General features: G+C 34.8%; 1 protein-coding gene across 3 annotated transcripts in view; it reads left to right on the top strand.

Annotated features, from left to right (window-relative positions):
* The window catches only part of PHF14 (PHD finger protein 14), a 236,051-nt gene that overhangs the window by 46,344 nt on the left and 177,024 nt on the right, over nt 1-12,683 (top strand). For all 3 annotated transcript variants that reach the window (XM_077122758.1, XM_077122768.1, XM_077122776.1), the window contains exon 7: nt 1,945-2,082. In XM_077122758.1, coding sequence (XP_076978873.1) covers nt 1,945-2,082 — 138 coding nt within the window. The remainder of the gene's footprint in view (nt 1-1,944; nt 2,083-12,683) is intronic.

The raw sequence follows: 12,683 nt of genomic DNA, 5'->3' as shown, positions 1-12,683 counted from the left end.
AACTTTCTTTGTGGTAGCAACTTCCTAATTTACAGTACAGAACCTAGAAGGGACTAGCCTAAGTCATTTCCAGGAGGTATACATTATTAGCACAAATATAAATATAGAAGCAATTAAGAAAACTGTAACTAGATGTTACTTCATATTACTGAAGCCAGCAGTGATATCCAGACTGAAAAGAAGTCATTAAATGGACACTTTTCAGCCGATTTCTTTCAGTATCAACTGTTTTTTTTTTTTTGAAGTATTTTGGGGAAATGGAGTTGAAAAGTATGTACTCTATAGCTCATCTGCAAAATCAAGTTCAGTGTTAATTATAATTGAGACAACTCTTCTAGACTAGTCCGTTTATCTACCTATTTCTTAATGCTGAATGTTTTTTTTCCTGAATTCTTAGAAGTTGCTTAGTTTACTAACATTTTAAATGTTTCAGACCATTGAAGAAGATTCTGTTTTCTTTGATAAATTGTCCTATAGTCTAATAGATTTCATTGTCAGTAAGTTTTTGTTGCATTCACTTTGAAGTCCCTTGCTGATTTCAGCGTATTATATTCAATTACTTACTTAGGAACTATCCTAAAGTACTTATCTCAGTTCATGATGTTGACATTAAATTGTGTACTTTCTCTTGCTTTCTTTCTCTCCCTCTCTCTCTCCTTCCTCTGTTTCACTTTCTCTTGTCTCATGTTTAATTTTGTATTCGCTGGTTTTTTATTCCATACATGTTCTGTTAATTGAAAAAGAACCTTAGCTAGGCAGTAGAGTGTTGGTATTTGGGACTCCTTTCACATCTGTACCCAGAATCTTTTTTTTGCTGCTTCCATTCATTGCTGAATCCAGTCTGATGCTGTCTCACCAGTAGGTAGTCACTAAATTGTAACATTAAAGCTATGTTTTAATGTCTATTGAAACTTTAAACATTTTCCATTTTAAATTTTCCCCTCACAATTATTTTTACTTAGAATATATTCACTAAATTTACTAAATGGTTTCTCCTTTATTGTCCACTGAAAGTCTTTCACAATTTAACATGCTTTTCTTTTATGAGGATTTCTATTACCAGAGTAGTTTATATTTTGAGAGTAGATTTTCTTTTTCCTCTCTGTGGTCAAGATAGTTAAAAGGATAACAAAATCCGTTTGGCATGAGGGTTTTGGGTAATTTCAGCAATATATACATTTGGTTTTACAGTGTTTTTCCCTTTTATATAGAAAGAATTTACATAATTGGCTTTATTGTATATATGTATCACTACTGCTTTCGCCAAATTGTTTACTAACGATTGCTTTTAGTTCTTTTAAAGGTATTTAAAAAATGGATGATTTCTTTGGTTGTAACACAGATTTTTCAGTGAATTTTTTCTAGCTTGTTTCTTTTCTTTGGTTTTCCAAGCAGTATTGTACTGTTGAAGAGACAGTATAGCTTAGTGGTCAAGAGCATAGGCAATGAAATAAAATGCCCCATTTTTAATTTGGACTCTCAGTTTGTTACTTTCTGTGCTTTTTGAGCAAGTTGCTTAACTTGCTTCCACCTCACTATTCTTGTGTGTAAATGTGGACAATTGTATCTTCTACATAGTAGTTGTGTTTATTAAATAATTTCATTAATTAGATAGTGCCTGTTATATAGTAAGCCCTCAAATAATATTTATTGTTATTATTACTATATCATTGGCATTTTGGTTTATTAGAGTTGTTTTGAGAATTACCTTTTTCAGTGTAAACTCTTGGCTTGAGTTTACACTAAATATAATATATATAGTTTATATTGAATATAATAGTTTATATTGGTTTGCTGTCATTACTTATTTAGCATTATAAGTAGAAAGAAGCACGAGCAAATATTTACTTCATTATGATATTTTGTGGATAATTTGTATGAGAGTGCAATCTTTATTTTAGAAGTATCTTTGTTCTGATGAGTTTTTTTCTTACTCTGTTGTAGGAGTGTAGCTTCTGTGAAGACACTCGTTTTGCTAGAACTGGAGTTTGCATTAGCTGTGATGCAGGCATGTGCAGAGCCTATTTCCACGTGACCTGTGCCCAGAAAGAAGGTCTGCTTTCTGAGGCAGCAGCAGAAGAGGTAGGTTTATTTAAAATGGTTGGTGTGATGGTTAGATTCAGGTGTCACCTTGGCCAAATGATGATGCCCAGTGATCTGGTCAGGTAAGCAATGGTGTAACTGTTGCTGCAAAGATATTTCGTGGTTGTTAAGAAACCGGAAGCCTAGTTTATTAATCTTTAGTCAGTTGATTGCATCTGTGACTGATTACAGCTGTGATCAATTAGCATCTAATTACTCATATTTAATACAGTCAGTTGAAGGCTTTTTAGGGAGAACAGAGATTTTCACTACTTCTTCAGCCAGTCATCCTCTCCCGTAAAGTTCATCAGGGAACTTCATCAGAGTTGGCAGGCTCAAGATCCACGCTGTGGATTTCATACTTTTGACTCTCATATATATATATATATCCTTTGGTTCTGTTTCTCTAGAGAACCCTGACTTCTGCAGCTGGTGAACAGATTGATGAGAATTCTTAAGTCTCTATTTTATCCTATTACAGGTGTGCATCATAAAATAAATTAAAGAGTTTATTCTTAAAGTCTTTGTTTTCATCACTGATCTAAAATTTAAAGGAAACAGTATCACTGAGTTTTGTCAGTCATAAAGCTAGTCAGGTATTTGGAAAATGTTAAAATTTTTACAGTGAAATTTGACAGAAAAAATGAAACAAAATCCAAGGGTTTTTTTTGTTTATTTTTGTTTTTAATATTTTTATTGTAAAAACGTGAATAAACATACAAACATTCTTGACATACAAACATTCCATACATGGTGTACAATCAGTGGTTCACAATACCATCAAATAGTTGTATATTTATCACCTTGGTCATTTTTTTTGAACATTTGCATTACTCCAGCAAAATAAAGAAAAAATTCATACATACCATACCCCTTACCCCTCCCTCTCATTTTTTAAAAAGTATTTTTATTGTAAACAACAAAGAAACATACGATCCTGACATAGTTACAATCAGTGGCTTAGAATATCATCATAGTTGTGTATTCAAAACCATGAGCATTTTTATGAACATTTGCATCTCCAGGAAAAGAAATAAAAAAGGAAAAACTCATACATGCATACCCCTTACCCCTCCCTCTCATTGACTAGTATTTCAGTCTACTCAATATATATTAAACTTTAATAGCTATAATTTGTTTATTTCTTAATCTATAGTTTTTACTCACCTGTACATACCGTAGATAAAAGGAGCATCAGACACAAGGTTTTCACAATCACGCAGTTACATTGCAAAAGCTATGTCATTATACAATCATCTTCAAGAAACATGCCTACTGGAACACAGCTCTATAGTTTCAGGTACTTCCCTTCACCCACTCCAGTATACCATAAACTAAAAAGGGGGAATCTGTATACTGCGTAAGAATAACCTCCAGGATAACCTCATGACTCTCTTTGAAATCTCTCAGCCACTGACACTTTATTTTGTCTTATTTCTCTCTTCCCCATTTTGGTTGAGAATATTTTCTCAATCCCTTGATGCTAGGTCCCGGCTCATCCTGGGATTTCTGTACCACATTGCCAGGGAAATTTATACCCCTGGGAGTCATGTCCCACGTAGTGGGGAAGATCAGTGAGTTCACTTGCCAAGTTGGGTTAGAGAGAGAAGCAACATCTGAGCAACAAAAGAGGTTCTGTGGGGGTGATTCTTAGGCCTACTTTTAAGTAGTCTTAGCCTGTACTCTGCAGAGGTAAGTTTCATAGGGGTGAACCTCAAGATCAAGGGTCTTGGCCTATTGGTTTGGTTGTCCCCACTGCTTGCGAGAATGTCAGAAATCCTCCAAATGGGGAAGTTGAATATTTCTCCCATTCTCCCCATTCCCCAAGGGGACTGTGCAAATTCTTTATTCACTGTCCAAATCACTCTGGGATTTATTGGGGGCACCACACACTAGCCTGGACAAACCAAGAAAATCTCATGCCCTAGTCAAGATTCCATGTACTTATGGTGTTCAGTTAAACTGACCATACAAGTTAAATTAAGAAATGTAATAGCCAAAATATAAATTTTGTACCAAATAAACATCTCTTCCTTTAGTCTCACAAAGAAGTTCAAGTTTTAAAATATGGATATTGTCCTTTAACCAGTCTTCTGATATAGCTTAGTCCTATCCAGATCAGATTCATTCATATCTCTACTCAATGTCTGATCACTTCTTCAACTTTTTAAACAGTTCTTTTATGGCATACTTGACTTTCATAGTTTTAGAGCTCTGATTCTGAGTCTGAGGTATCACATAAATGCCCGAAGTTTCTGGGAAAGACCATGTTATATACAAACAGCTCAGATTCTCAGAATTTAGAATTAACAGTTACACCTCCTCCTGTATACATACAACTAAATATATGTGACGGCTATAAGAGCTTACAGTCTAGGACCCTTTACAATATGCCCCAACCTGATATCCCATGGTCTCAACTTTAGTTCATCAAATTTTTACATTATAGTTAGTCCATATGATTGAGGCATGGTAATATCTGTCTTTTTGTTCCTGACATTCATTATACAGCTCTTAAGGTTCATGCATCTAGTTGCATGCCTCACAACTTAATTCCTTCTTGCAGCTGCCCAACAGTCCATGGTATGTATACACCATAATTCCCCCTTTCAGTCCTCAGTATTTGTACCCTTAAACCACTTGCATTCATTGTGGATCACGAACACTGCCACCAGAGACACCAGTGTGCAAATGTTCATTCATACCCCCACACTTAGCTCCTCCAGGTGTATAATGAGCAACAGGGTTTCAGGATCATATGGCAAATCCACTCCACTCATTAATGTTAGTTCATATTGGTGAAACCATGCAGTATTTGTCCTTTTGTTTCTGGCTAATTTCACTCAGCTTAATGTTCTCAAGATCCATCCATGTTGTTACATGGTTTATGACTTTATTCCTTCTTAGAGCTGCGTAATATTCCATTGTATGTATATAACACAGCTTGTTTAGCGACTCTTCTATTGATGAACATTTGGGCTGTTTCCATCTCTTGGCAATTGTTAATAATGCTGCTATAAACATTGGTGTGCAAATGTCCATTTGTGTCCTTGCCCTCATGTCTTCTGAATAGATACCTAGCAATGGGATTGCTGGATCATATGGCAATTCTATACCTAGCTTCCTGAGCAGCTGCCAGACTGCCTGGTAAAATTTTACCATTTTGCAGTCCCATTAACAATGGATAAGTGTACCTCTTTGGCCAACTCTTCTCCAGCACTTGTCATTTTTGTTTTTTTCATAATGACCATTCTAGTGGGTGTGAGATGATATTTCATTGTGGTTTTGATTTGCATTTTGGTAATAACCACTGAAGTTGAGCATCATTTCATGTCCCTTTTAGCCATTTGTATTTCCTCGTCTGAGAAGTGTCTGTTTGTATCTTTTGCCTATTTTTTAATTAGGTTGCTTGTCTTTTTGTTGTTGAGTTGAAGAATCTCTTTATATATTCTGGATACTAAACCTTTATCTGATATGTGGTTTACAAATATTGTTTCCCATTGCATAGGCTGCCTTTTTACTTCCTTGACAAAGTTCTTTTAAGCACTGAAGTTTTCAATTTTGAGGAGTTCCCATTTATCTATTTCTTTCTTCAATGCTGGTGCTTGGGTGTAAGATCTAGGAAACCCTCCCCTATTACAAATTTTATAAGATGTTTCCCTATGTTTTCGTCTAAATGTTTTATGGTCTTAGCTCTAATGTTTAGGTCTTTGATCCATTTTGAGTTAATTTTCGTATAAGGTGTGAGATATGGATCCTCTTCCGTTCTTTTGCATATGAATAATCCAGTTTTCCAAGCACCATTTATTGAAGAGGCTGTTCTGTCTCAGGTGACCTGGCTTGACTACCTTATCAATTGTCCATAGATGAGAGGGTCTATATCTGAACACCATTCAATTCCATTGGTCAGAATATATTTATCTTTATGCTAGTACCATGCTGTTTTGACCATGTAGCCTCATAATACGCCTTAAAGTCAGGTAGTGTGAGACCCCCACTTCATTTTTCTTTCTCAAGATATTTTTAGCTATTCAGGGTACCCTGCCCTAACAAATAAATTTGGTTATTGGTTTTTCTATTTCTGCAAGGTAAGTTTTTGGGATTTTAATTGGTATTAATTGAATCTATAAGTCAGTTTAGGTAGAATTGACATCTTAACTATATTTAGTTTTCTAGTCCATGAACACAGTATGCCCTTCCATTTATTTAGCATTTTCATCATTTCTTTAGCAATTTCTTGTAGTTTTCTGTGTATTCTTTTGTATCCTTACTTAAATTTATTCTTAAATATTTTATTCTTTTGTTTGCAATTGTAAATGGATTTTTTTTTCTTGATTTTCTCCTCAGATTGCTCATTACTAGTGTGTAGAAACATTACCGATTTTTAGGTGTTGATCTTGTACCCTGCCAGTCTGCTATACTCATTTATTAGCTTTAGTAGCTTTGCTGTGGGTTTTTTGGGATTTTCAATGTATAATATCATATCATCTGCAAACAGTGAGAGTTTTCTATCTTCCTTTCCAATTTGAATCCCTTTTTTTTCTTTTTCTTATCTAATTGCTCTGGCTGGAATTTCCAACATAATGTTGAATAACAGTGGTAATAATAGGCATCCTTGTCTTGTTCTTCATTTGGAGGAAGGCATTCAGTCTTTCCCCATTCAGGATGATGTTAGCTGTGGGTGTTTCATATATTGCCTTTATCATGTTGAGGAAGTTCCGTTCTATGCCTATCCTTTGAAGTGTTTTCATGAAAAAAGGATGTTGAATTTTGTCAATTGTTTTTACTTCATAAATGAGAATTATAATGTGGTTTCTCTCCTTTGATTTATTGATATGTATTACATTAATTGGTTTTCTTATGTTGAATCATCCTTGCATACCTGGAATAAATCCCACTTGATCATGGTGTTTAATTCTTTTAAAGTGCTGCTGGATTCGATTTGCATGAATTCTGTTGAGGATTTTTGCATCTATTCATTAGAGAGATAGGTGTGTAATTTTCTTTTCTTTTAGTATTTTTGTCTGACTTCAGTATGAGGGTGATGTTAGTGTTATAGAATGAGTTAGGTAGCTTTCCCTTCTCTTCAATTTTTTTGAAGAGTTTGTGTAATATCAGTACTAATTCTTTCTTGAATACTTGGTAGAATTTAATATAAAGCCATCTGGTCCTGGACTTTCCTCTTTTGGGAGCTTCTTGATGACTGATTCAATCTCTTTACTTGTGATTGGTTTGTTGAGGTTATCTGTTTCTTCTCAGTCAGTGTTGGTTCTTCATGCCTTTCTAGGAAGTTGTCCATTTCATCTGAATTGTCTAGTTTGTTAGCATATAGCTGCTCATAATATCCTCCCATTACCTCCTTAATTTCTGCAGTTTCAATGGTTATGTCTTTTCTTCCATTTCTGATTTTAATTATTTGCATCTCTCTCTTTTTCTTTTTTGGGAACCTTGTTGAGGGGCCATCAATTTTATTGATTTTTCTCAAAGAACTAACTTCTAGTTTTGTTGATTTTCTCAATTATTTTCATGTGCTCAATTTCATTTATTTCTGCTCCAATCTTCATTATTTCTTTTTGCCTTCTTTGGGGTTAGTTCGTTCTCTCTCTAGTTCTTCCAAGTGGGTAGTTAATTCCTCGATTTTTGCTCTTTCTTCTCTTTTGATATAGGCATTTAGGGCAATAAATTTACCTCTTAGCACTGCCTTTGCTGCATCCCATAAATTTTGATATGTTGTATTTTCATTTTCATTTGCCTCGGGATATTTACTGATTTCTCTTGTAATTTCTTTCTTGACCCACTATTGTTTAGTGTCCATATATTTGTGATTTTCTGGAACTCTGCCTGTTCTTGATTTCCAGCTTCATTCCTTTATGATCTGAGAAAGTGTTTTGTAAGATTTCAGTCTTTTTAAATTTATTGAGACTTACTTTGTGACCTAACATATGGTCTATCCTTGAGAATGATCCATGAACACTTGAGAAAAAGATATATCCTGTTGTTTTGGGTTGTAATGTTCTATAAATGTCTGTTAAGTCTAGCTCATTTATTGTATTTTTCAGATTCTCTGATACTTTATTGATCCTCTGTCTAGATGTTCTTATCCATTCATGATGGCAGGGAATTGAAGTCTGTAGCAATTATGGTAGAGGTGTCTATTTCTCCCTTCAGTGTTTACAGTGTTTCCCTCATGTATTTTGGAGCACTCTGGCTTGGTGCATAAATATTTATGATTGTAATATCTTATTGTTGAATTCTTCCTTTTATTAAAGCGTGGTGTTTGTCTTTCTTTTGTCTCTTTTAATTGTTTTACATTTGAAGTCTAATTTGGTAGATATTAGTGTAGCTACTCCTGCTCTTTTCTGACTGTTATTTGCATGAAATATCTTTTCCCAGCCTTTCACTTTCAACCTATTTTTTTTCCTTGGGTCTAAAATGAGTATCCTGTAGACAGCATATAGATAGGTCTTGTTTTTTAAGCCCTTCTGCCAGTCTGTGTCTTTTAATTGGGGAGTTTAATTCATTAACATTTAGTGTTATCACTGTAAAGGCAGTACTTTTACCATTTTACCTTTTGGATTTTATCTGTCATACCTAATTTTTTTTCCCCTTTTTACCTTTACTGACAGTCTTCATTTCTATACTTTTCTCCATACCTCCTCTCTCTCCTGCCTTTTCCTTTCTGCCTGTAGTGCTCCTTTTGGTATTTCTTGCAGAGCTGGTTTCTTGGTCACAAATTCTTTCAGCGATTGTTTGTCTAAAAATATTTTAATTTCTCATTTTTTTGAGTAAATTTTTTAATGAATTTTTTAATTTAAAAAAATACCAAAAAACACCAAACAAATGCAAACATTCTTAACTTTTGATTATTCTGTTCTACATATATAATGAGTAATTCACAATATCATCACATAGTTGTGTATTCATCATCATGATCATTTCTTGGAACATTTGCATCTATTCAGAAAAAGAAATAAAACAAAAACAGAAAATAATTCATACATAACATACCCCTTACCCCTCCCTTTCATTGATCACCAGAATTTCAATCTAAATTTATTTTAACATTTGTTCCCCCTATCATTTATTTTTATTCCATATGTTTTACTCATCTGTTGATAAGGTAGATAAAAGGAGCATCAGACACAAGGTTTCCACTATCACACAATCACATTATGAAAGCTATATCATTGTACAATCATCTTCAAGAAACATGTCTAATGGAACACAGCTCTACATTTTCAGGCAGTTCCCTCCAGCCCCTCCATTACATCTGGATTAACAAGGTGATATCTGTTTAATGTGTAAGAGTAACCTCCAGAATAACCTCTTGAATCTGTTTGGAATCTCTCAGCCATTGACATTTTATTCTGTCTCATTTCGCTTTTCCCTCTTTTGGTGGAGAAGGTTTTCTCAATCCCTTGATGCTGAGTCTCAGCTCATTCTAGGGTTTTCTCAATCCCTTGATGCTGAGGCTCAGCTTATTCTAGGATTTCTGTCTCGTGTTGCCAGGAAGGTCCCTGGGAGTCATGTCTCACATAGACAGGGGAAGAGGGTGGTGGGTTTGCTTCTTGTGTTGGCTGGAGAGAGAGGTCACATCTGAGCACCAAAAGAGGTTCTCTTGGGGGTGACTATTAGGCCTAATTTTAAGTAAGCTTGACCTATCCTTTGTGGGGTTAAGTTTCATATGAACAAACCCCAAGATTGGGGGCTCAGCCTGTAGCTTTGATTGTCCACATTGCTTGTGAGAATATCAAGAATTCAACTTGGGGAAGTTGAATATTCCCCCTTTCTCACCATTCCCTGAAGGAGACTTTGCAAATACTTTTTATTTCACTGTTCGAATCGCTCTGGGATTTATCGGAGCATCACTGTGGACAAACCTACAAAATCTCATGTCCTACTCTAGGTTCCCTGTACTTATGGTGTTTAATTAAGCTGTCTACATAAGTTATATTAGGAAATGCACTAGTCAAAATATAAATTTTGTACCAAATAAGCATTTTTTTGTTTAGTCTCACACATAAGTTAAAATTTTAAAATATTAATTACCATCTATTTTCAGCACCCTGCAGTAATAACATTCCTTTGTTCTTCCTCATTGAAAAATATTTTTTAAATTTGTACATTTAGTCACTATCATTATACACTCTAGGTATTCCTAGACTAGACCATCTCAGTCTTTACTGTCTTTCTTTCTGATTTCATTTGTGCCACCAGCCCTCCTCCTTCTATCATTCTCACATTCAGCTTCATTCAGTGTTTTAACATAATTGTATTACAGTTAGGTAGTATTGTGCTATCCATTTCTGAGTTTTTACATTCAGTCCTGTTGCACAGTCTGTATCCTTCAGCTCCAATTACCCAATATCTTACCCTATTTCTACCTCCTGATGGTCTCTGTTACCAGTGAAATTCTCCAAGTTTATTCACTAATGTCAGTTCATATCAGTGAGACCATACAGTATTTGTCTTTTTGTTTCTGGCAAATCTCACCCAGCATAATGTCCTTAAGGTCCATCCATGTTGTTACATACTTCATAACTTTATTCTGTCTTACAGCTGCATAATATTCCATTGTATGTATATACCACAGTTTGTTTAGCCACTCGTCTGTTGATGGACAATTTGGCTGTTTCCATCTCCTGGCAAGTGTAAATAATGCTGCTATAATCATTGGCTTGCAAATGTCCGTTTATGTCCTTGTCCTCATGTCCTCTGAGTAGATACCTAGCAATGGTATTACCGGGTCATATTGTAATTCTATATTTAGCTTTTTGAGGAACCACCAAACTGCCTTCCACAGCAGTTGTACCATTTGACATTCCCACCAACGTTGGATAAGTCTTCCTCTTTCTCCACATCCTCTCCAGCACTTGTCATTTTCTGTTTTATTGATAATGGCCATTCTGGTGGGTATGAGATGATATCTCATTGTGGTTTTGATTTGCATTTCCCTAATAGCCAGGGAAGTTGAGCATCTTTTCATGTGCCTTTTGGCCATTTGTATTTCCTCTTCTTAGAAGTGTCTGTTCAAGTCTTTTGTCCATTTTGTAATTGGGTTGGCTGTCTTTTTGTTGTTGAGTTGAACAATATCTTTATAAATTCTGGATACTAGACCTTTATCTGACGTATCATTTCCAAATATTGTTTTCCATTGTGTAGGCTGTCTTTTTACTTTCTTAACTAAATTCTTTGATGTGGAAAAGTGTTTAATTTTGAGGAGTTCTCATTTTTTTATTTGTTTCTTCAGTGCTCTTGCTTTGGGTGTAAGGTCTAGGAAACCGCCTCCTAGTATAAGATTTATAAGATATTTCCCTACATTTTCTTCTAACAGTTTTATGGTTTTAAATCTAATGTTTAGGTCTTTGATCCATTTTGAGTTAATTTTTATGTAGGATGTGAGATGTGGGTCCTATTTCATTCTTTTGCATTTGGATATCCAGTTCTCTAGGCACCATTTATTGAAGAGACTGTTCTGTCCCAGGTGAGTTGGCTTGACTGCCTTATCAAAGATCAGTTGTTCATAGATGAGAGGGTCTATATCTGAACACTCTATTCTATTCCATTGGTCAGTATTTCTATCTTTATGCCAGTACCATGCTGTTTTGACCACTGTAGCTTCATAATACGCCTTAAAGTCAGGTAGCGTGAGACCTCCAACTTCATTTTTATTTCTCAGGATACTTTTAGCTATTCTGGACACCCTGCCCTTCCAGATACATTTGGTTATTGGTTTTTCTGTTTCTGAGAAGTAAATTTTTGGAATTTTAATTGGTATTGCATTGAATCTGGAAATCAATTTAGGTAGAATTGACATCTTAACTATATTTAGCCTTCCATTCCATGAACATGGTATGCCTTTCCATGTATTTTGGTCTTCTGTGATTTCTTTTAACAATTTCTCATAGTTTTTTTTGTATAGGTCTTTTGTCTCTTTAGTTAAATTTATTCCTAAATATTTTATTCTTTTGGTTACAATTGTAAATGGAATTCTTTTCTTAATTTCCCCCTCAAGATTGTTTATTACTAGTATATAGAAACACTACAGATTTTTGAGTGTTGGTCTTTTAACCTGCCACTTTGCTGTACTCATTTATTAGCTCTAGTAGTTTTGCTGTGGATTTTTTTTGGTTTTCGACATATAGTATCGTATCATCTGCAAACAGTGAGAGTTTTACTTCTTCCTTTTCAATTTTGATGCCTTGTATGTCTTTTTCTTGTCTAATTGCTCTGGCTAGAACTTTCAACACAATGTTGAAGGACAGTGGTGATAGTAGACATCCTTGTCTTGTTTCTGATCTTAGTCTCCCTCATTTTTGAAGGACAGTTTTGCTGCATATAGAATTCTTGATTGGTGGTTTTTCTCTTTTAGTCTTAAATATATCATTCCACTGCCTTCTTACCTCTGTGGTTGCTTCTGAGAAATCCACACATACTCTCCTCTGGCTTCCCTTGTATGTAATACATTGCTTTTCTGTTGTTGCTTTCAAAATTCTCTTTGTCTTTGGCATCTGACAGTCTGATTACTAAGTGTCTTGGAGTATATCTATTTGAATTAATTCCATTGTGAGTACATTGCCCTTTTGAATATGTAATTTTAT

This window comes from Tamandua tetradactyla, chromosome 1 (assembly GCF_023851605.1).
Source record: "Tamandua tetradactyla isolate mTamTet1 chromosome 1, mTamTet1.pri, whole genome shotgun sequence".
NCBI classification, from domain to species: Eukaryota; Metazoa; Chordata; class Mammalia; order Pilosa; family Myrmecophagidae; genus Tamandua; species Tamandua tetradactyla.
This window is presented reverse-complemented; position numbering and strand designations above follow the sequence as displayed.